Source organism: Pleurodeles waltl, chromosome 4_2 (genome assembly GCF_031143425.1).
Source record: "Pleurodeles waltl isolate 20211129_DDA chromosome 4_2, aPleWal1.hap1.20221129, whole genome shotgun sequence".
In the NCBI taxonomy this organism is placed as follows: Eukaryota; Metazoa; Chordata; class Amphibia; order Caudata; family Salamandridae; genus Pleurodeles; species Pleurodeles waltl.
Genome location: NC_090443.1, coordinates 730,352,757 through 730,377,263, shown reverse-complemented (window position 1 = coordinate 730,377,263; position 24,507 = coordinate 730,352,757). Strand labels below are relative to the sequence as shown.

General features: G+C 43.8%; 1 protein-coding gene across 2 annotated transcripts in view; it reads right to left on the bottom strand.

Moving 5' to 3' along the window:
• Positions 1-3,745: 3,745 nt before the first annotated feature.
• CDC7 (cell division cycle 7) overlaps positions 3,746-24,507 on the bottom strand; it is a 154,231-nt gene continuing 133,469 nt past the window's right edge. For both annotated transcript variants that reach the window (XM_069232344.1, XM_069232345.1), the window contains exons 8-11: positions 22,614-22,792; positions 21,606-21,688; positions 16,829-16,978; positions 3,746-4,314 (exon numbers count right to left, since the gene is read on the bottom strand). In XM_069232344.1, the coding sequence (XP_069088445.1) occupies positions 3,929-4,314; positions 16,829-16,978; positions 21,606-21,688; positions 22,614-22,792 (798 nt within the window). In that variant the 3' untranslated portion in view covers positions 3,746-3,928. The remainder of the gene's footprint in view (positions 4,315-16,828; positions 16,979-21,605; positions 21,689-22,613; positions 22,793-24,507) is intronic.

Here is a 24,507-nt window from a genome sequence, read left to right as displayed (position 1 = left end):
ACAAAGTCTAGAAGACCGATGATCCCAAAGGAAAGACAAATGGCGGGGCACTTTGACTCTGTCTGTATCTTTGTCTTTTTAGGCAAAACAGTCCCTGAAGTGGTGGTGTTCCATAAAGACTTTTCTGAAAGGAGTGTCTTTCCATCAGGGCCTACCAGCACAAATGACTGTCACATATGCATCCCTTGATGGATTGGGGAGCTAATTTTCAGGATCTCATCGTTCAAAGACAGAGGTCAGAAATACAACATCTCTGCCACATAAATGTGTTAGAAATGAAGGCAGTCCAGTTAGCCCTCAGAGCCTTCCTACCATCACTGAAGAACAGAATCCTAGTGCAAACAGACAACACAACAGTGCCCTATATCAATAAATAAGGTGACACAAGGTCCAGAATTCTATCACTAGACTCCAAATAATTTTTGCATTGGTTACCAGTGAGAGGATTGTCAATTCAAGCAATCCGTCTACCAAGAATACAAAATTGTCAAGCCAACTTACTAAGCAGGTGTTTTCAGAAAAAACACAATTGAGAATTAGAAGAAGCTGTATTGGGTATCTTTCATGATTGGAGCTTCCCAAATCTATGCAGCTTTACAACAAAAACAAATGAAAAATGCCCAAATTACACACCAAGATTGTAGGAGCCAAGGTCTCAGAGCAATGCCCCTTTGATCAACTGGTCAGGAAAATGTCTTGACGCTTTTCCACCAATTTCTCCAATACCAACACTTTAGACCAAGCTGAAAGACACTAATACAATAGAGATCTTAATAGCCCTCAAACAGCCAAGGCAATGGTGGTATCCAGAGCGTCTTCATCTATCTGTCAAACACCACAAGAAATTGATGTGCTAACAGAACCTGCTATATAGGATGCAAAGACAGATGATTCTTCACCCCAATGTACATTAACTGAATTTGGCAGCATGGCTCTTGAAATCATAGCGTACAACCATTTGAATTTACCAGAAGACTGTATGAACATTTTACGAGAAGCTTAACGCCCATCCACTAGAGCATCATATGTTCCAAATGGAAAAGATTTTCTGTAAGGTGATTAAATAATGGTTATAACGCCGTTCTTTACCAAGAGGACATTATTGATCCTTACTTACTTCATTCTGCCAATCCAAATTTACAACAGTCTTCTATTAAAGTTCATCCGGCTGCTATTACTGCTTATAGAAAAAGTCTCAACATCATTTTTATCATCCCAGTAATCAAAGATTTCTTGGAAAGATTGAAGAAAACGTATCCTCCACTTAGACCACCTCCTCTCTCATGGGAATTGATTCTGGTTTTATCAAAGTTATTGGCTCCTTCATTTGAGGCTATAAATAATGCCTCCCTGTAGCACCGTTCATGTAAGGTAGCTTTTTCCATAGCTATAACTTCTGTAGAACAGTTAGCAAAATCCAAGCTCTTTCACATAAATCAGACTATTACCTTACCAGTATTTGTTAACAATCCAACTTCCCCAGCGGAATTATCTTTATATTACTTGAATATTAGAACAGTCCTCAAATTTCATCTTGATAGGTCGAAGAATATACGGAGGACAAATCAACAGTACATTAACCCGAGTCCTATTAGGACCGTTGTGGCTTCTTTTCTAAACAATTCATTGCTAGGTGGATAGTCTCTTGCATTTCGTGTATCTCGCATCTCTTCCAGGGAGACCTAGGGCCCACTCTATACGCAGTAGGGTAGTCTCTGCAGCTTGGTTAAGAACTGTACCTTTAACAGGAATCTGTAAAGCAGCTTCCTTGAAACCAAAACACACTTTCACTAAACATTATTGTTTTAATAAAGATTCAAGAACTGACACTTTAGTAGGTCAAGCTGTCTTGATGGAGTTTGTTTGGCTAAATTGTATTTGAGTACTGGCCCACAGGAGTATTTTTCTTGTATAAAATTCTTGACAATCACAGACTAGCGATCAGCTTACTATTTTATGTTTATGAATGACTAACAGTGAGGATCCTCCAATGCAGAAGACAAATGTTACTTACTTGTAATCCTGGTTTTGTTTTATAGGTATCCTCACTCAATTGATAAACAACCCTCCCACCGCCTCTCATATCTCATGAATAGCCATTCAAAGGAACTGGGGCTGTGAGACAAACTGCCAGTAGAGTTCATGATGGGAGATGGAAGCTGCTGGATTCTTAAAGCTACAGTACTGTTTTTGGACTGTATTCACCATATGACTAGAGAGGCAACCTTAACAATGAGGTGTTTACCTCCATGTAAAGAATGTCATATATAATTAATATAAAAGTAGTTTTCTGGGGTCCACACATACGTGACAATATTATGTGTTTATGTATACCAGTGAGGATCCTACGATGCAGAATATTGTGAAGCTACGGAAAATGTGTCAAATAAATATAAGGTGTGTCATGAAACTCAAAGTACTTCTTAATAATAATCATGGTGGAGTTTTCTAGACTGGCCAGGGTTAATTAAAAAGGTTTGTTCTAATTTGGATGATATGGCATATCCTCATTTTGCTGCTACTTCAGTTGACAATTATGTTATTTCTTCTGATTCCAGATCATTTTCACCTGCTAATATGTCTAATGAAAGTCTGGTGTTAAGTTCAACTTCGTCAGCATCTTCAAAAAATGTTGAACCCAAAATGAGAATCTCAAGGAATGTTAGAAGATCATAATTAATGGAGCAATTTATAATGTATTAATACCTCCATCAATGTATTGTATGTTTTGATACTTCATTTCATGATTTTCCTCTTCGATTTTTTTTCTCTTTGTATAACGGAAGGAGGTGTGACTGTACATGTAAGTTATTTTAGTCCTTTCTCTGTATATTGCCTTATTAGAATGTTTTCCTGCAAATTCTTTCATTCAGGATTGGCTAGTTATGAATTACGCTTCAAATGTAAACAATGATATAAACTTGTATTCAGTTGCCAACTCTTCTTGTTGGGAGATGATGTTCTTAGTAAACCATCTGCTTACTTACCTTTTCATCATTATGTTGTCATTACCATGGATGCTTTCATTGAAAAATGCAGGCATCATGCTCTTTAGCTGATTTGGCAACAAAAAAAAGTGATTCTCTAAAACCTGAGGGGTCTTGTATTTCTAATTTTATTAAGGCATACATGATGGTTGCCTTGATGGAAATCGTATACCTAATAAAGTATATCTGAGTTGGGTATGGTGACAAACCAATGATAAAGGCTAGATGCCTTAATGGTTCATTGGGATGTTAGAAGTCTTATCAGTTTATAATGAACAATTATAATAAAGGCAGCTCAGAGTCATTAGAGTGAATGACTGGATTCCAAATCCAGTAATTCCCTGCTATGAGGTAGATACAGTGGGTAACAAAACATTTTAACAACTGTTGCTACATCAATTCCAGACGGCTCTGGCTGGGATCCTAGAGCAGCGCTGGAAGGGAAGGGATGGCATAAGGTGTTGGGGAGGTAGAAGGCAGGAAAACATGGAGGGCACACTGATGACACCCTCTGTAGCTGTTAGATATGGCAGTAAAAAAAGTTGAGAAAAGCCACAATATTTTAAGAAGTAATTTGGACTGACACAGATACCTCCATACCAGATGGTGTAGGGTAGGAAGGACCAGGGAGGATCAGTCTAATATGTGAGAAATCTGGAAAACATGCATGCTTTTATAACAGTTTTACAACTATGGAAGCAAACGGCACAAATCACAAACGGAAGTAATATCTTGAGCAAAAATGTAGAAATCTGCACTTTACTTAACACAAAAATATTTATTGTTTGGTATGTATATCTCTCTCTCTATATATATATTTATATATATTACAAAGCCTAAAATATCCCTATACCCAATACTCAATTTGTAAGTGAAAACAGAGCGAATGCTTTAGCCCTATTTCCTGTGATTCAAACACAAGTTGCATATTTCAATCTTTTTCATAACTTTGCAGCTCTAAAAAACGGGTGCTCTAAAGCTTCTTCTGCGGTTATTCTTGTTGCTGGGTTTAGGTCCAAAAGTCTTTGAAGTAGATGGTAGGCCTCATTGGGCACAGTGTCCCAACCTTTCAGGTCTGTGCTTTTACATTTGGAATCTTCAGCAACAGAATTTTTTGTGGGCATAATCCTTGGCTCCGTATCTTGGAGCACATGTGGCGCATCAAACACTTCATTTTTAGGGTCACCAATGGAAGTAGCTGGTGCACAACTCGTCTGCAATGCCCCCGTGGTTGAATTTCTCCCGTTACGGCTCGTTCCTCGTAAGGTTTCACAGAGTGTTCTTAAATCTTGTGCTGGGGCATCTTTACTACATAGCACCGATTTTCCTAAAAGAAAAGGATACTTCTAAATGTAGCACAGCACAGCCACAAAACTTGCTAATTTTTTCAAAAATGTTTGTTACAACAGTGCCCACATGGATGTTGGGATTTTTACAGTATACAGTGTAATCATGTTTATGCGGTACATTCACAAAGATTACAATGCTAACTCATCTGTATATTCTAATCACATGTAACTTTCTCCCAACAAGTTTTTGATTCTGGAGCACCTTTAATAGAGGGGTCTTAAAGCCAATGCCAGCCAAATACTTACCATTGTTTTCAGCAGTATCACTCTCAGCTGTCACTTAAGATGCTGTCCAAACAAGCGAACATTCCTATCTGCTTGGATTTAATGTTACTATAAGAAAAGTACAAAGTAAAAGCAAGGAAAATATTTTACTTACCTGTAATAATCTATTTTTAGTATCTATTGCTGCAGCATCACGGGGTTTACACATTACTGACATCTAACGTTGTATTCGGAAAATTACAATGTGTTTTTCTTTGAATAAGGGGTTTCTCGAGAGAGAAAGCATAGTACCTCCCCTTAATCCCACAATAGAACGAGGAGACAAACTACACCTTAGATCGATTTTCCTTCGAAGGTTAGGTTTCTGTATGTAGTAACCTAAATCTATAATGTTTATGTACTGGCTTATTTAAATGAATTCACAACTGCTTCCATAATTTTAACACTTTCTCGCTTCTGGGACATGACTACGGTACATGTGAATCTACATACAGTACTAAAAGCTACAAACTGATTGTAACAGTTACCGTTTTTCTGTTTGCATCATGTGTTGCCATAGATCACACGCTTTGCATATATAGCTGAGCAGCACCCTTCCTCCTCATGTGACAGCTTGCAGGCAAGTGTGTTAGAATCTGAAGTAATGTTAATTTCCCCAACTAATTTCTCTTGTTGGGACTGAATATCCAGAGTTATGTAAATGTGTGTATTAGTTCATGTGGCAGCCTTAAAGATATGCGCTAAGGAATGTAATGTAAATGTTGCTTGAGAGTACCATATGTGAATACATTTGACTATACATCTTGATAACTGGCTTTCAGATGGGATTGCTCAGGTGTGTATGTGAAAAATGCTCAAACAGTTGATTTGTTTTCTTCATAAAATGTGTTTTATCAGTGTAATGTGTGATAGCCCTCTGGCCATCAAATGTGTCATGCTTTTCCTCTAGTGACTGAAGAAACAAGCATTGGCAAACTGTAGGAAAGTACCCTCTTTCTTGGCTTGGTTACCCCTCTTTATGCCAGATGCGAGTGTGTTTGACTGTGTTCACTGGGATTCTGCTAACCAGGACCCCAGTGATTATGCTCTTTCCCAAAACTCTGTATTTCATCCCACAATTGGCATACTGGTGCCCCCATGTAAGCTCATAGTTTATGGTACCTGGGGATCCCTATGTACTGCAGCAGTTATTCTGCCACCCATAGGGAGCTCATGCAAAGGGTTCTGCAGGTCTGCCACTGCAGTCTGCGTGAACCAAATGCATGCACCCATTTCACTATAGGTCACTGCACCAGAAGTCACCCCTATGGTAGGCCCTCCCAACCCAGAGGGCAGGGTGCATGTACCTGGGTGTGAGGGCACCCCTGCACTAGCAGAGGTTCCCCCCACAAACTCCAGACCCACTTTTCTGGACTTGAGTGCAGGGACGACATTTTACACGGGTATTAGACATAGGTCACTACCTAGGTCTAGCTACATAATAGTGACTCCGAACCTAGGCATGTTTGGTATCAAACATGTTGGAATCATACCCCAATACTTTTGCAAGTATTAGTTGTATGATCCCATGCACTCTGGGGGCTCCTTAGAGGACCCCCAGCATTGCTCCTACAGCCTTCTGAGGTTTTCCAGCAGCCCCAGTTGCTGCCACCTCAAAGACAGGTTTCTGCCCTCCTGTTGCTTGAGCAACTCAAGCCCAGGAAGGCAGAACAAAGGATTTCTGTTGGGAGAGGGGGTGTGTTACACCCTCCCCCTTTGGAAACATGTGTTACATGGCTTGGTAGGGAAAGCCTCCCCAAGCCGCTGGTATGCTTAACCATAACCAGTGCATAAACCAGTCTACACTGGTTCAGAGACCTCCGGTCCCTGCTCTAGTGCGAAACTGGATGATGGAAAGGAGAGTGACCACTCCCCTGTCAATCACCACCCCAGGGGTGGTGCTCAGAGCTCCTCCAGAGGGTCCCTGTGTTCTGCCATCTTGAATCCAAGGTTGGCAAGGAAATCTGGGAGCATCTGAGTGGCCAGGCCAGGCAGGTGACATCAGATCATCCTTCTGATAGGTGGTCACCCAGCTAGGTGACCAATCCCCCTGTCAGGGCTATTTAGGGTCTCTCCTTTGGGTGGTTACTCAGATTCGGCTTGCAAGATTCCAGCAGGATTCCTCTGCATCCCTTACTTCAACTTCTGACCAAAGAAACTGCATCTGGACTCTCCACGGCCCGACGATCTGTAACAAAGACTAAGACTTCGCCTGTAAAATTGTTTCTCCAGCTCCTTTTAGCTTCTGCAACATTTCCCCGGTCATGCATTCTCGGAGGACAGCCCATCTTCAGTCTGCAAGGAATCTTCCTTGGAGTGAAGGAGTCACTCCCCCTGCATCTGCAGGCACCAAAAGCAACGACGACCGGCTGTGTGGATCCCCTCTCCTGCTGAGCTGCGTGAATCCTGCAACACAGATGGTGGTTGGAATTAGTCGAAACAGTCCTCTCTACCAGCTGTCCAGCTTTGGTGGAGGTAAGCCATTGCCTTCCCATGCAGGACAGTATCCCCGGGCATCACGTCATTTGCAGCTACCAAGGCTTGCTGGCACTTCTTCCAAGGGGTCTTCAGTCTTCGTGTAGCTCTAGCCCCCAAGGGCTCCTTCCTGCGATGCACAGCTCCTTGAGTTACTCTCCTGCGGTGTGGGATCCTTCTTCGTAGTGCTGCGTGGGCTCCATTTGCACCTTCTGTGTATCCATCCTGTGGGACTCCTGTGCAGGCTTCCTGTGCTTGTGTGGGCTCTCTGCAACACTGAGGGGCCCCTCTGGCTCCCTATCCTGGGTTGAGTCCTCCTGGGCCTTGCTGGTCCCCGGCAGCACCACTTTACACCAACTGCAAGTTTTGCCTGTGCTTGTTGGTGGAGTCCGGACATGCAAACCCGACTGCAATCTTCCTTCCAGCATGGGACATCACCTGCATCCTCCAGGAACTCTACTCCGAGGCTGCAGTGCTGACTTCTCTTCTGCACCGTCGACCAACTCCTGCAATCCTCAGCTTGGTGGGTAGGGGCTCCTGCCCCCACTTGACTCTGTTGTGTCTTCTAGACTTGGTCCCCTCTTTCCACGGTTCCCCCTCTTCAGGAATCCGCCATTGGTTTCTTGCAGTCATCTCTGGGTTTTGCAATTCTCTTCTTTTCTTCTAGGTGTGTGTTCTGGGGAAATTCTAGTAATTTACTCCTGCTCTGCTGGTTGCTGGAGGGTATTGTGGTACTTATCTTTGTGCTTTCCTGGTACCCCCAGCGACCCTCTACACACTCCACTTACCTGGGTGGGGGTGACACTCTTGCATTCCATGAGAGTGCAAGAGTGCTCCCCTTAGGTCCACTATTCTTTATTGTGTTTTACATTATGTGCATTGTTTTCTAACTATTCTTATGTCTATTTCTGACAACTAGTGTATATAACTTGTGCACTCCTTACCTCCTAAGAGAATTTTGCCTTTATAGTAATTTTGGTGTTGTGTTACCATAATAAGGTACCTTTATTTTTGTAACACAGTGTAGCTTCATGTATGTAAGTGCTGTGTGACTACAGTGGTATAGCATGAGCTTTGCATGTCCCCTAGATAAGCCTTGGCTGCTCATCCACAGCTACCTCTAGAGAGCCTGGCTTCTAGACACTGCCTCCACTTCAATAAGAGGGGATACCTGGACCTTGTATAAGGTGTAATTACCTTAGGTACCCATCACACACCAGGCCAGATTCCTACACAAAGCCAATAGGGCTTGGCAATGGGCGACCTATTGCATTTGGCAATGGAGTGGTGGTGGTGCATAGGAGTGCAGTGGGGGTCGTGAATGGAAGGGGAGGTGGAGTTGTTTTCTGCAGCGCTAAGGGCGAGTCACGGATGAGGCAGAGTCGCAACAAGACTGCGCCTGTATTTGGGCCCCAAATATAGTTGCACTGCTGGAGTGAGTGCTCTCTGGTCTTCCAGGTTAATGAGAAGCCACAGAAAGAGCTGTAAACTCCAGATATGAAGGAAGGAAGTTGGGACGAGGATGAGGTGAAACAGGGGCGGGTGGGGGTGAAGAAGAAAGGACAGATGGGTGAGTGGCAGGGAAAAGAAGCAACAAGGGACAAGGATATGGCACACAGCATAATAACAAGAAACAAGCAGAAATCCACAGACAGGGCAAGAAACAAGCAGAAAACTGGCAGAATGTCAAAGAGGGCAAGAAACCAGCACAAAGGGACAACCAGAGGGCAGGAAATCAGCTTCCTTTCAGAAGTAGAAGGCAAGAAACTAGCAGAATGTCACAAACAGAAAGGTACAAACCAAGGCATACAAGAGCAGAAAGTCAGAAACAGAGTACAAGAATCGAGCAGAAAAGCATAAACAGACGACACAAAAGGACCATAAATACAAGAATGACAGCAGAAATAGAAGTCAAGAAATTAGCAGAATGGCACAAACAAAAATGCACAGAGGAAGAAAAGAGCAGAAACAGAGGTCAAGAAGAAATTAATAGAAAACAGGCAGAGACTCACCAAAAAGAAATCAGCCATACAAAAAAACGAGCAACAGGAACACTAACGCTCCTAATATGCGTCAGGACCGGTCAGCCATTGAAAACAAAATGAAGTAGTCCCAAACAATCGCTGAAAGCATGGATGCTGCGAACCTTAACTGTAGTTGGGCATTGCTCTTAAGGAGGGCTAAACACCAGAAAAGGCATGACGTACACATGCCCCTCACAAACGGGATGTCGCAAAATGGAGCAACGAAGGTGTCCGCAAATGGGGAAATTGTGGGCAGATTTGAAGCCCACTATGAAGACACAGCAGCCTTGGTTCAAGGTGCGCATGTGCGCCACCTAGAGCCGAGACCTAGAAATGGGGTAAATCTGTTGCTACTGGGGGAATCGTTGGGTTAGCTCTATAAAAGAGCTCTCTGCAGTTGCAAAGTCCTTAGTTTGCCCAAGATGTTTAGATGGATGACTATGTGGGATGATATGATGAGGTCTTTAAGTGTACTTTCTTTCTCCAGAGGGACACCTCACTCTGAAAGAGTTACCGAGAGGGATGTCTATTCTCTATCGTTGACAAACATGAATAACTGAAACTGAATCACATTTTTAACTACTGACAGTTCACCAGCACTGCATTCCACTCTATCATTCCTCTTTTTGGCTCACTGCACCATTATTGATCCCACATTTTATACTGCCCAAAGGAAAGCGTTATAGTTGTAACAGAAGGAATTTTAACTTGGATTAAAGGAAAAAACTTCCTTGAATTGAATCAGACCAGAGGAAAGTACATTGTTTAACTCAAAAAAAGCATGGAAAGACCTTTTAGCCAGGTGGTGGGGAGGGTGCAAGGATCCGCCACTCCGAGTTTTTTGTGAGCATGTGCTTATATAATACCCTGGGACAACTAAGCTCCTAGTAGGTGATGGTCCTGTGAGTAATTATGTCTGAGGTTCCGTTCATTAGCCAATGGCTGCACTGAGCTTTTAACATACTGGAAAGTCAAACAGAAACAAAGGAACAAAAGACAGCATGACAAAGATCAAGACAAATAATAAATAAAAAAATAATGAAAAAAGGATAGAAAAAATAAAGGGGAATCATCAAGAAATATGAGAAGGATAAAAAGATATGGGAGAAATGGAGAAAAAGAAAGAGCGAGAGAGGAAAGCAAAAATGTGTTTGCAACCTCTAATAACTATATAAGCTACACAAATAGAGTACAGGACAAACTGACAGTTTGGGCTAACTAGTGGCAACGTTGTCAGGGCATGGGGTCTTCTTGGATGTTTCAAGATAAAAAATGATTCCTGTCAATAAAGTCACTTGATTCAGTACTTGTGATGCTGAAAGATGATGATGATAAATACATTTATCTCCCCCCCCCCCCATTTGAAAGTTTTTATCATATTCATTCTTTTGTTGCCTGGTTAGAGCTCCCGAGAGCAGTCTTTGCCCACATCCCAACCCCCCAGAAATGTAGCATCTCCTAATACTCTATGAGATAGATAGATTTTATAAACAAATATATACTTTATTGCACAAAAAGGTGCAACTCCCTACAAAGCAAGAAAACGCAAATTAAATTCAAATGCTCCCGTATCTAATGTATCAGATTCTACAAATACCCATTGTAGGACAGTACCATCTTCCCTGGCATGTTACCCCCATATTTCACTGTATATATGTTGTTTAAGTCTATGTGTCACTGGGCCCTGCCAGGCAGGGCCCCAGTGCTCATAAGTATGTGCCCTGTATGTGTTCCCTGTGTGATGCCTAACTGTCTCACTGAGCCTCTGCTAACCAGAACCTCAGTGGTTATGCTCTCTCTGCTTTCCAAATTGTCACTAACAGGCTAGTGACCAATTTCACATTGGCATACTGGAACACCCTTACAATTCCCTAGTATATGGTACTGAGGTACCCAGGGTATTGGGGTTCCAGGATGGGCTGCAGCATTTCTTTTGCCACCCATAGGGAGCTCTGACAATTCTTACACAGGCCTGCCAGTGCAGCCTGCGTGAAATAACATCCACGTTATTTCACAGCCATTTACCACTGCACTTAAGAACTTAGAAGTCACCTATATGTCTAACCTTCACCTGGTGAAGGTTGGGTGCAAAATTACTTAGTGTGTGGGGACCTTGGCACCAGCCAAGGTGCCCCCACATCGTTCAGGGCAAATTCCCCTGACTTTGTGAGTGCGGGGACACGATTACACGCATGCACTATACATAGGTCACTACCTATGTATAGCATCACAATGGTAACTCCGAACATGGCCATGTAACATGTCTAAGATCATGGAATTGTCACCCCACTGCGATTCTGGTATTTGGGGGGGGGGGGGGGGAGGGGGGGGGGGACAATTCCATGAGCCCCCGGGTCTCTAGCACAGTACCCGGGTACTGCCAAACTGCCTTTCCGGGGTCTCCACTGCAGCTGCTGCTGCTGCCAACCCCTCAGACAGGTTTCTGCCCTCCTGAGGTCCAGGTAGCCCTGGCCCAGATAAGGCAGAACAAAGGATTTCCTCAGAGAGAGTGTTACACCCTCTCCCTTTGGAAATAGGACTGAAGGCTGGGGAGGAGTAGCCTCCCCCAGCCTCTGGAAATGCTTTGATGGGCACAGAGGGTGCCCATCTCTGCATAAGCCAGTCTACACCGGTTCAGGGATCCCCCAGCCCTGCTCTGGTGTGAAACTGGACAAAGGAAAGGGGAGTGACCACTCCCCTGACCTGCACCTCCCAGGGGAGGTGCCCAGAGCTCCTCCAGTGTGTCCCACACCTCTGCCATCTTGGAAACCGAGGTGTTGGGGGCACACTGGACTGCTCTGAGTGGCCAGTGACAGCAGGTGATGTCAGAAGCTCCTTCTGATAGGCTCTTACCTCTCTTGGTAGCCAATCCTCCTAACCTGGTAGCCAAACCTCCTTTTCTGGCTATTTAGGGTCTCTGCCTTAGGGGAATTCTTCAGATAACGAATGCAAGAGCTCACCAGAGTTCCTCTGCATCTCCCTCTTCACTTTCTACCAAAGGATCGACCGCTGACTGCTCAGGACGCCTGCAAAACCGCAACAAAGTAGCAAGATGACTACTAGCAACCTTGTATCACCTCATCCTGCCGGCTTTCTCGACTGTTTCTAGGTGGTGCATGCTCTGTGGGTAGCCTGCCTCCTCCCAGCACCAGGAGCTCAGAAGAAATCTCCCGTGGGTCGACGGAATCTTCCCCCTGCAACCTCAGTCAACAAAAGACTGCATCACCGGTCCTCTGGGTCCCCTCTCAGCACGACGAGCGTGGTCCCTGGAACTCAGCAACTCTGTCCAAGTGACTCCCACAGTCCAGTGACTCTTCAGTCCAAGTTTGGTAGAGGTAAGTCCTTGCCTCCCCACGCTAGACTGCGTTGCTGGGTACCGTGTGATTTGCAGCTGCTCCGGCTCCTGTGCACTCTTCTAGGATTTCCTTCATGCACAGCCAAGCCTGGGTCGCCGACACTCTATCCTGCAGTGCACAACCTTCTGAGTTGTCCTCCGGCGTCGTGGGACTCCCTTTTGTGACTTCGCGTGGACTCCGGTTCACTTTCCTTCTAAGAGCCTGTTCAGGTACTTTTGCGTGTGCTGCCTGCTCCTGTGAGGGCTCCCTGAGTTGCTGGGTGCTCCCTCTGTCTCCTCCTCCAAGTGGCGACATCCTGGTCCCTCCTGGGACACAGCAGCACCCAAAAACCTCTACTGCGACCCTTGCAGCTAGCAAGGCTTGTTTGCGGACTTTCTACGTGGGAACACCTCTGCAAGCTTCATCGCGACGTGGGACATCCGTCTTCCAAAGGAGAAGTCCATAGCTTTCTTTTTCTTGCAGAACTCCAAGCTTCTCCCATCCGGTGGCAGCTTCCTTGCACCCTCAGCTGGCATTTCCTGGGCTCCTGCCCACTCTCGACACTGTCGCGACTATTGGACTTGGTCCCCTTGTCTTACAGGTACTCAGGTCCAGAAATCCACTGTTGTTGCATTGCTGGTGTTTGTTCTTCCTGCAGAATCCCCCCTATCACGACTTCTGTGCTCTTTGGGGGTAGTAGGTGCACTTTACACCTACCTTTCAGGTTCTTGGGGTGGGCTATTTTTCTAACCCTCAATGTTTTCTTACAGTCCCAGCGACCCTCTACAAGCTCACATAGGTTTCGGGTCCATTCGTGGTTCGCATTCCACTTTTGGAGTATATGGTTTGTGTTGCCCCGATACCTATGTGCTCCTATTGCAATCTACTGTAATTCTACACTGTTTGCATTACTTTTCTTGCAATTACTTACCTAATTTTGGTTTGTGTACATATATCTTGTGTATATACCTTATCCTCATACTGAGGGTACTCACTGAGATACTTTTGCCATATTGTCATAAAAATAAAGTACCTTTTTTTTTTAGTAACTCTGTGTATTGTGTTTTCTTATGATATTGTGCATATGACACCAGTGGTATAGTAGGCGCTTTACATGTCTCCTAGTTCAGCCTAAGCTGCTTTGCCATAGCTACCTTCTATCAGTCTAAGCTGCTAGAAACACCTCTTTTACACTAATAAGGGATAACTGGACCTGGCACAAGGTTTAAGTACACTACAAGCCAGGCCAGCCTCCTACACCCATGAGCAGGCTGGCAAATACCAGAGCAGCGACAGCACCAAAACTTCACGGATCTGCACAATCGTTCACAATATTACACTTCACCATGAAATTTCGAATATGCAAATTTAAGCTTAAAACAACATATGAAAAAAACACCATGCCACGGAAAGAGAGAAAGTTAAAACCATCAAAAAGGCATTTATTTTCACTCTCTGAGAAGGCACATAAACCTACAAATCAAATGTATCTAATTTTAAGTGTGCATTCTCAAATCGTTGGGGTCATCCTCAAAAGTAGGCAACTTGCACTACAAGGTGAGTGCATTTTCGTCTGCCATCAAATCCTGCAGACATGCAAGTGCTTCAACAAATGTCGAGTGGTTTTTGAATGCATCTGGCTCTCCTGTGGAAAAAACACGATACCCTAAGAAACAAAAACACAAGCCCTCCAAGCACATAAACATCCTGTAATCTTAACAAAAATAAGCAAGTCTGGTTTAAATACATGAAACTTTGAAGTTGGCTGGAGCGAAAATAATAATATATATATATATATACACACACATACATACACACACACACACACACACACACTCACTCACTCACTCACACATACATATTTGAGTTACATTTGACCTTACCAAAAAGCAAAGTGTGTATTGTTGAAGCCAGAAGGAGACCCCCTGCTCGGTCATGTGCTTGAAAACGCAATGAAAAAAGTAGTCCTAAACAGTGGCTGACAACATGAGCGTTACGGACCTTAACTGTAGTTGGCCGGTGCTCTCGGTGAGGGCTAAACACTGGAAAAGGCATGACGTGTGCCCTTCACGAATAAGATGTTGCAAAATGGAGCGTGGACGGTGGTGTCAGCAAATGGGGAGGCCGCGGGCGGACGGACGGACAGACGGGCTGAAGCCCACAATGTAGACACAGCAGTCTTAGTTCGAGACTCAAAGGCGCGTCTAGGCCCAAGACCTAAAAAAGGGAAGTTATTTCTATACACCAATTGACATGAAATAGTGATGCAGCTTTTGGCTGAAAACCATGATGTGCGGTTCGGTCTTAGTGAATCTTTATGAAAACTTCTTTTAACTGACAGTGCCTGAGGTTCAATGGCCACTATAAATACTAATATTCAAGATAGGCACTGACATAGGCAGGAATGTAGTGGCTCGTAAGGTGTTCCAAAACGTCTAGCAAGAACCATGTTCAGATCCCACGCAGGAGAAGGTGACAGTTTAGGTAGGATTATTCTTGAATGTCTTAGTGACTGGTTTCAAAAACAGATTTGTGCTGTCTGCTTTGCATGCATGTAGTAATTGCTTCTGAAGCAAATGTATACACAGTCTCGCCTTCCGGATTAGCACACTGCAAGACAACATAAATCCTAGTATTTTTATAATCGTTCTCATGAGAGAAAATGTTATGTCTAGTAAAGGGTTATTAACCTATCCAATGCAATGCCGATCTCGTCGTTGTGATATGCTTTCCTTGTAAATAAACAGAGTGGCTCCTAAGAAACTCTGGGTTGGACTTGGGCACAGACATGCCTTTTTGGCATGGATTGTTAAACCCACTTTGTGGAGAAGGAGAATCACCTGCTGCGTGTGATCATGGCATTGAGAATGAGAATACCCTTTTACCAGCTAAGTGCCCAAGTATGGGAACACATGAATTCTGCTGCACATTGGGTGTACTACTGCTACCACTAGACTTTTGATAAATATGCACGGAGCAGTGTTTACTCTGAATGGTGGTGCTTTAAAGTTATGTGTTCTACTTAACATAAATCTCAGATACTATTGATGAGGTTGGTATACTGGAAGTGAACGTATGCATTTTTTTCGGTCAAATGTCGCAATGTAATCTCATAGTACTAGCAGATGTGTGTCATCTTATGAAGCAAACTTTCTGTAACTATCCAACCTCATATGTCTGTTTAGTGCTCACAAGTTCAGTATTGATCTTAAAGTTAGTATTAGTCTTAAAGCCTTGTGCTATTTTTTATTTTAAATACTTGACTAGAGGGCACATATTTTCCAGTAGTCCCACTCGTGCACCCTTTGTCCTCGTGCTTGTGTTGTTGTTGCCCTGCCTGTGTGCTTCTCCCTCCTCCCCCTTCTCTCCCCCCCCGTCGTGTTCTTGTCCCATGGCGATGCTTTCTCGTGTTGTTCTTTCACCCCTGGGTTTTCCGTGTTGTTGCTTGACCCCCCCCCCCCAAAAAAAAACCCACCCCCCGCCACTGTCCACAAACATCGATATTGCTGTGTAGCATGGCTAGAACAATTCGCATAGCCAGCGAGTCCTAAGGGGATGTATTTACCGTACGTGCCCACGGTGGAGAGGAAAGCTATACACCCATTCTTGGGACAACTTTATTAATTGTATAGTGTAAAAGATAACCAAAGAAGCAACATTGTTTTGGTGGAGAACAGAGGATAAAGAAAAGTTAGCCGGTCAAAGTTCAATGTTCCAGTTGTTGTTATCAGAAAATGTGACATTTAAAGAGAAATAATGCCACAGCAACAAAGCGTAGATATTTTAAATATATTAAGGGACTATCTCTCCATCAAACTGAATGAAAGGAAGTAAGTCAAGCACCTACTGCTTTAGCTTTAGGAAAACAACAAAAAAACAATGGTATGTTCTGGTCTTAAAATGTATTGGAAAATTACTGCCAGTAGAAAGGAAGGCTGGGGTGGGGCTGCCAAGGGTGAGAGGATATTGAAGAAAATAAATACCGGGGTAGGGGTAAAACTGAAATTGATGTAGTTTAATAGCTCGAGGTACTGTACAGTAAGCTTGTATTTCAAGATTATAATGCAAGAATAGTTCACATCCATATATATAAATTAGTAACACCAGCCTACTGCACTCCAAACAGGCCAACTATTTGCATCACAATTATTTTAGGTTAAATATTTGTAAAACGTTGCATTGTCACAGTGTGCTTACTAACCAGGGCAAACAGTATTCAGATTTAACTATCTAGCTACTTTCTAATAAGTTTGTCAAGATAAATATTAATTTCCTTCAACCCTAATCACAATTAACGTAAATATTTAACGTGAAGTTACACCTTGTAGATTTCCTATATGAGTTATAATAAGTAAACACGGTCTGGTAATCTTTTTAAATGAAAGAAAACATACCAAATGATTTAGCGGCCCGAACGGTCTCTCTGGTTCCAAGAATTGTCATGATCTGTGCCAAAGCTGTTAAATCATCACTGGCTTTGAAAAAAGGATAACGTCCACTGAGCAAGGAAAGGAAGATGATGCCTGCAGACCATATGTCGATTGCTGCAATGTAAAGTAATGCGCCCAACACAAACAATTTAGAAAATCCACACAACCATCATCTGAAGTTTTCAAACAGGCCATACGTTTTAATTCTTTATAACCTCATACCAGCAATCACTTATCAAACTACGTATTAGTCTTCAAAGTAAAAATATGTTTCAATCAAGACCTGACGTGTTTAGCAACAAGAATTGGCAAAGTCAATAGGTCTGGCGTGGTTCACCAGCCTTTTGGCAATTCTTGTTTATTTAGTTATGGTTTTTGCAAAACTTTATTGTGAGAAAGTTGCCAGGTTTTCGCCAATGTAAGAAAAAAAATGACTAAAGGCAAACATATTATTTGGTCTCAAAAACACATTACCACAGTACTCTCCCTGGCACTAAATAAAAATACTTTGTGGATGTGTTTATTGTGAAAGTGAAGCACACCGTAACTCAAAGTGAAGTCACTCGGTGACTGAAATCGGTTGACTCATTGCCCCCTGATTCATGCTCGAGTGGGTTGGAGAAAAATGTGAATGACACAACCACAGACAGATAAATGAAGTGTGGCTGAAAACCCTATTAGTAACCATGCCATGCACATACTAAAAGGTTTTGGCTAACAGAGAACTAAAAAAGCAAGCAAGCAAGCAAGAAAGAAGAAAAAGAAAGAAAAGAAAAAAGCAAAGAAGGAAGGAAAGGAGGAAAGAGAAAGAATCAAAGAAGAGAAAGAAGCAAACAAGAGAAAACACGAAAGAGAAAGAATCAAAGAAGGGAAAGAAGAGGGAGTAAAGAAAAAAGAAAGAAAATGAAAGAAGGATAAAAAGGAGGAAAAGATTAAAAAGGAACAAAAGAATGAAGAAAGACGAAAAAGAAAAAAGAAAAAGGAAAGAATGCAGGAACGAAGGAAAGAAAGAAGGCAAGAAAGAAAGCTAAGACGGAAAAAAGAAAGAAGGCAAAAAAGGTGGAATGAAAAAGAAGAAAAGCGAAAGAAAGAAGAAAAAGAAAAGAACAAAACAAGGAAACAAAGAAGGAAAATAAAGGAGGAAAGAAGGAAAGAGAAAGAAAGAAGGAAAGAAGGAAAGAAAGTAAATCAATGAAAAAAGTGCAGTGAGTTAAACACGATAAAGACTAATTTTCTTCCTCTGCAAAGTTCTAAACAATTATCCACTCATGAATGCACATGTATAATATTGAAGCTTTCGATTTGTGAACTGCGTGCATGGTAAAAAGAGACTAACTTAATATAGAACTGTTTCATATGGACGCAATCTGTTATGCTGTGAAATACCAGCAGTCAGGTAAACAAAGAACATTTCAAAAGGAATTTACAACTGCATTAGCAGGAGACAAGAACTGATAAAGCTGAAATGCAGCCTGTGCTCTCATCCAATAGAAAATACCTCAGGCTCTAAAGACAAATGCAATACTAAAGTAAAAACAAAAACACCAGTACTGAAGGAAACTACCTTGTGTGCAATGTGCACCTCGGAAGGAGCAAAACGCCGCCACTCAAAAGTGAAGTTAACCAGTGGCTGAAGTAGGTTGACCCGATACTTAAATGGACATGAGCAAAATTTGAATGACACAACAACAGACCAATGAATGAAGAGAGGTGGGTTTATACATTTGATTTTAGTAAAATCAAAAGGTCTTTGCTAACTCTCCATTTTCGAAGTGTGGTTAAGTATCCGGGGGACTGCTGGGTAGAGCAGCTGTTGTGGATATCTTTACGGACCAGTCTTGTTTGAGTTTATCCGCCTCAGGGCTGGTGAGATGGGTTTCCTGTAGCAAATCTACGTCTGCATGTTTATTGTTTAGGTAAGCAAGGACTTTTTTCCATTTGATGTAATGGACGAGGCCGTGAATGTCCCAGGATAAGACCATCAGGGGTGTCAACACCATGACAGAGGGGGTGGGGAAAAGCGGGTCGGGCTGGGGAGTGAAACAAGGGGGAGGGGGAGTAACAGCCTGCTAATGAGAGTGGGAGAGGAGTGTATATGGGATAAACAGCTGGTGAGGAAGTTGCGTGCCCCTCAACTAGGAAAGACAGGCAGTTAATGACCGTAGTCAGTGGAGACAAAACCACACATGCCAGTGTCCCAAGTGCCTGGCCGGATCCAGAGAAAAATTGAGGGTATTGTGACCTCACAAAATGGAGGAGGAAGGTGTGGCAATATTAAGAAGGTACCTGTCAGAGGGTCCCCTAAGAAGGTGTGGGGGAAGGGAGGTCACCATTGTGGTTGGGAGGGAGGAAGGGGGAAACCGTAATGATGACCAAGGACACCCATCGGTAGAAAGGGGTATTGGGGAGCATGGAGAGAGGGGAACGGAGTGTTAGGCCACATCTGAGAGGTGCTGAGAGCAGAGGATGGGGAGGGATGTCAATCACTGCTGGCCAGGAGAGGGGAAAGAAAGAAAGAACAGGACCCCATGGGGAATTGAGACCCTTCAATAGCATTCAATACAAAATATAAAGAGCTTACAACAGCGTGTTATACAATATAAAATGGCAGCTAGTGGCAGGCCATCCCAGTCGTCACATTTCAACACAGAACACAGAAGAGTAGGAGGCTTGAGGATATTATGGCAGAGGTGAAGGCCACTAATAGAACAAGGGTACTCAGAAGCCTGCAATAGAAAGTAGGCAGAGTAAGAAACCACTTACAACAATTGTCTTGCCAGGCAGTAAAGGTCTACCCACAGTCCCACTAGGTGTATGCAGACTGAAGAAAGTAGGTATGGCTGAGTGGTCCATCCACTCAGGTGGTGCACAGGCAAAGCGATGGGGCAGCAGTGGGAGCAAGTGTCAAATAATGCCAGATGAGCGCCTAGGGCTGATGCACTGGAGAGTGAGTTTCAGTATTCAGTGGCGAGGCAGCAGGGAGTTGTGAAATCTCAGCATCTGCAGATGCACTTAAGCGAGGCTGCAGGCTGGGATGGTAAGTCCTATGCCGCCAAAGAAGTGAGGTGCTGGGGCGGCCAGCCAAACTGGTCGCTCTCCGAAGGGATGAGGTCAGGTCTCCCCCGTCAGGGGGACCCTGCGGCAGGGAAGAGGCCAGGCTTCACACAGAGCTCAGTCCCCAAGGGGATCAAGCCTGCAGAGGGATCAAGTAGGGTCCACCACTCAAGAAAGGGGAGGGGGGCGGGATGCTGGATCCTTCACGACTCTGCACCTTCTAAGTTGGTTTGCAGAAAAAGAAGCAGCGGAGCAGGCCTCAGAAGGCACATGTGTTAAGTCCCTAGTACCAGCAGGATGTCCTCCTTGGGATGTGGCGCGGCAGTGCATTCGCGGACCACAGTGGATGCCTGTCACAGGCCACGGAGGTGGCTAATCAAGAGGGGGACATCCAGACTCTGAAGCAGGGGGACATATTTTGCGCAGCTCCTCTCCACAGAGGCAGTACACCAGAAACACCTTCAAGCAAAGGCCTGCCAGTCAAGAGCAAGGAAGGCCGGCCTTCAAAATCATGGGGCTCATCGGAGAAGTGTGGCTCAATGGTTAGAGCGGCAGACCCTGAAGCAGAGATCTGGCTCAAGACCAGGGTTCAAGTCCCGCTTCGGCAGGTCTTGGGCTCAATTCCCCTTGACCAGATAATTCTCGCCTCGGTGCCTAATCTAATTCATGGGTCCCACTCTGCAACTCTGGGCAATAGCTTGCTTAATCTCCACAACGGCCCCAACAGCGCTTGGATGCCTGGCTTCACCCTCAGGAGTTGGCACCTCATAGGGAAAAAGCCAGGAGGGGTTCCAAAGCGGTATGAGTACAGCGCCTTGAGACCCTAACGGGTGAGTAGTGCGCTATACAAGTGCTAATTTACATCGGGACCTCACCTTGGGCCATAAAATGTGTCCTGGGGTGCCCCTGGAGGTCAGGATGGTGATGTGAGCCATGGGGAGAGTAGATGCCTCGCATCAGGGTAGTAGCCCTCCTGGAGATCTGCGGTGATCAGACGTATGGGCATCAGACAGTCATCTTTGTCTGACACTAACCACTGGGCCCATTGAGGAGTGAACTCTGGGATCCTTAAAGCATGCAATAGTTCCCCATGATGCATATATTCAGTAGACCCTGGTGCTCATTACTGAACACACTGATGTAACCACTCTGATGGGCCAATGATGCTAGTTACTCGGCCCAAACATTTATGGCCTGTATTAGGTCAACTGTTGCCTCTTAGTGGGAATATATGTTTTGTGTGTCATCACTGTCAGCCCTTACAAGGCCACCTGATTTACCCCTGCTATAGAGGCACTGATGCTGGTTACAGAGGTGAGTGATGCACACACTTGGTGGAGCCACTGATGACAGTCTGTAGTGCCAATATCACATGCACTATATGGGACCACTAATGCTCCTAACAAGGCCAACTGATGCAAGCAATATGATGGCCATTGTTGAGTGCCTTTACTAGGCACGTGTATGGATGTAATGTGTTAGGCCAATGTCACCCTTTACTGCATCCATTGAGTCATGAGTTCTTGCATTAGGCTGGATAATTGCATCTTTCATCGCCGTGCTTAGAGCAAACAAAACACAAATACAGACCTGCTGGCTTTGACAATATTTGTTTTCTTTTCGTGATTAAAACGTATTGAAGATTTACAGAAATATTGGAGGTGTGCTTTTCATTTAGTGTACAAACCTGTAGTCTGATCAGGGCACTTAGTTAGGACTTCTGGTGCTCGGAACCCAGGCGTGCCAGCTCTGGCTGCAACTTGCTGACGTCTGCACATAAATAAAAAATGACAACCGAGGTGAACATGCGTCTACCTCGACAGATTTCATCTAACATCAAGGTTCTTTAAAACGTGTACAAGCCGCAGGGCCAAATATATTGTACCGGTCATGTTTTCCCTTCTTTTATCACTGTATTGGTCACTCTCAGAACCTCTCAACTGAAATAAGAATTGCCAGCCAGTTATGTTACGTTTTCACAGGTTTCTTGGTGAAAAGCATGCAGGGGGTTAGGTTTAGAAGTGCATATATTCCACCGTCTGTGGCAAGGAGGGTGCTGGAAGAGAACACCATAAACTTAAAAGGAGTAGTCTTCATATTCCGGTCGGAAATGTTCTGGGCATTAGATGGCAGTCTATGCACTGTGTATTGCTAGAACACAATAAAAATAGCTTCAATTAGTGTAAAACTATTCCCTGCAGAATTGTAGACATTTTATGAAACAAGGGACTCTGCTCTGACTGCTTCCCACAAATTATTGCATTTAAATAAAAGCATATTCCTGTTCTGGGAAGTTTTTGCTAGGCAGGCTAGATGTTAGAACTATGCAGGAGCGATCCAGAGATGGGTGGATCGGTAGCCGTGTGATATGCTCCCAGTAAAGCAAACGTAATTAACATTGAGCAGAAAAATATCATTGAGATCCACGTTGTTCAATCGCGTGCCAACCCCGCAGAGTGTACCCCCCCTCAATACAGATAGATTGCAGTTTCTGTGAACAAAATGAAAAATAATGGCGGACAGTCACTGTTCTTTACTGGCCTTTGTAGAGAAAAACTACTATGTTTTCAGCTCAGCATTAGCATCAAGCTTCGCAACGCATTTCCACACAAAAAACACTCCGGTATTTTTAAGACAGTTCTCTAATCGGCCTGGCTGCTCCGTGCTTGGTTTTATAGAATCAAGAGTACACTACCTTGAAAGGCAAACACTGCACACTCGGTCTGTTGCATAACAGTCGCAAGTTAGACTCGCTGGGCAAGTGCTGGCAGATTTCCTCTCGGAAACAATGCTCGCGGTTTTCGTAGGTACAATCTTCTTCCTCGCTGCTAACTTTCTCGCCGATACATCCATCAACTTCGGTTGCTTAATGGGCTGCAAAAAAACGTTTTTTTAAATAAATTAGATAAATGTTTAAAATACCGTCCAAACTGGTATTTTGTTTTAAAAAGGCAACACAAAAAGGTAACTTTCAACATTCTACATTAACCTCAATGTACTCTAACCTTGGGCTCCATCACTTAATCCTACTGCTTAAAAACCATCCGCCTTCCCTTTATTCTGCTGGAATATTTCATCGTCCTGTTGGTATTTACTACGTTTCTCTGTATTACCAAACCATATGAAGGCTGCTAAATCCCGCAGAAGCTAACAGTAGTCCATATATGTCTCCCTAGCACGTGGTTGACTTATACGGGGGAGAACGATGCCACTGAAAAGGCGACAGGCTGTCGCTTGCCTGGTATTCCACTAGGCCTTACGGTGGAATGCTATTCCCAATGTAGCAGGGAAAACTGATCGGATTCCCCTCCTTAAGCAGGTGGAGAAACGGGACGAAAGAAAGAAAAGCCCATGTAGGAACTCAGTTTTTAAAGCCGGCTCTCAAGCATGGCATCCAGGACTGACCACACCATGGCGCTGAGAGAGCCGCAACAGCAGGAAGCTTGTAGGAGGGCATGTATGAACTGTATCCGCAAACAGGCATGAGAGGGTTAGATGTAAAGGAAATGATTCAGTATATGTGGAAATTTGGGCGGTACCCACCAAACCTGAATTGGGAGAATCTTACTCATTGGAACGAAAGGAAATATTTTAATGGAAAGGGGATGATCTTGGTAAATTTCACCCGCCCTATGGGTGTGGCACCTAGTTCTTTATATCTTAAACTAAGCTTTATCATTTATAATCAACACAGGCCCGGTGAGTAGAGCGACCCAAACAATCCAACGTGAAGGTAGTAAGCATCCTGGTACCACAAGTGAATACTGGTCACAAAAGGGCATAGTTTACCAGAAGCTTTGAAAACTAACAGTTAATCAGGGAGGTTTATGGACGTCTGTTTAATCAAGGATTCCTTTTCATCTCTTTGAATTCAGGGAGGATAGATTTGTAGCAGTTCGGAATGCAGGAATACTTTGTCTACAAGCAGTTTGGGCATTTGTGTTTGATAGTTACGTTGTGATTACTAATCCTACAAAGTTCACTCGAGTCCACACTAGTGGGAGCCTTGCTGTTCTCCTTTCTGTGAATATTTCGTGGTGCTGCGAAGGTTTACACCCCACTTGCCAATACATGCCAGGTGTCTATGATGTGCCCATAGTGAACTGGAAACATGTATGCTGTTATTTAGCCTTTATGCCCCCTTTGGTTAGATGTTCAATAAAGAATCGCAGGATTTTTGGTTCCAGTGCACCAAAAGATTTAACTTTGTAGGAGAAGTGAGCTATATTGTGACCAGCCACCAGGATTGTGATACACCAAGTTTGACAAGGAAGCGTCACTGCTTTCTATAATGGATGATGTAGTTGCAATTAATAACTTCAGTTTATAAAAGATCGGCAATTAACTAATTTATGAATTTAGTGATCACTGTTCTTTACGCTGTTTGAATTGTGCTGTTCTGGGGACAAAAAGCCAGAAGAACTCTTTTTGATGTGGTGTGCTGCGAGTACAGCATATGAGGTTGAGAGTGATTCTGGCTGCTGAGTTCTGAATGGTCTACAGACTTCCGGTGACTTTTTTGTTGATCCTAGCATTGAGGGTGCACCCGTAATCTAGCTTGCTTGGGAGCAGGGCGCGTGTGACGATTT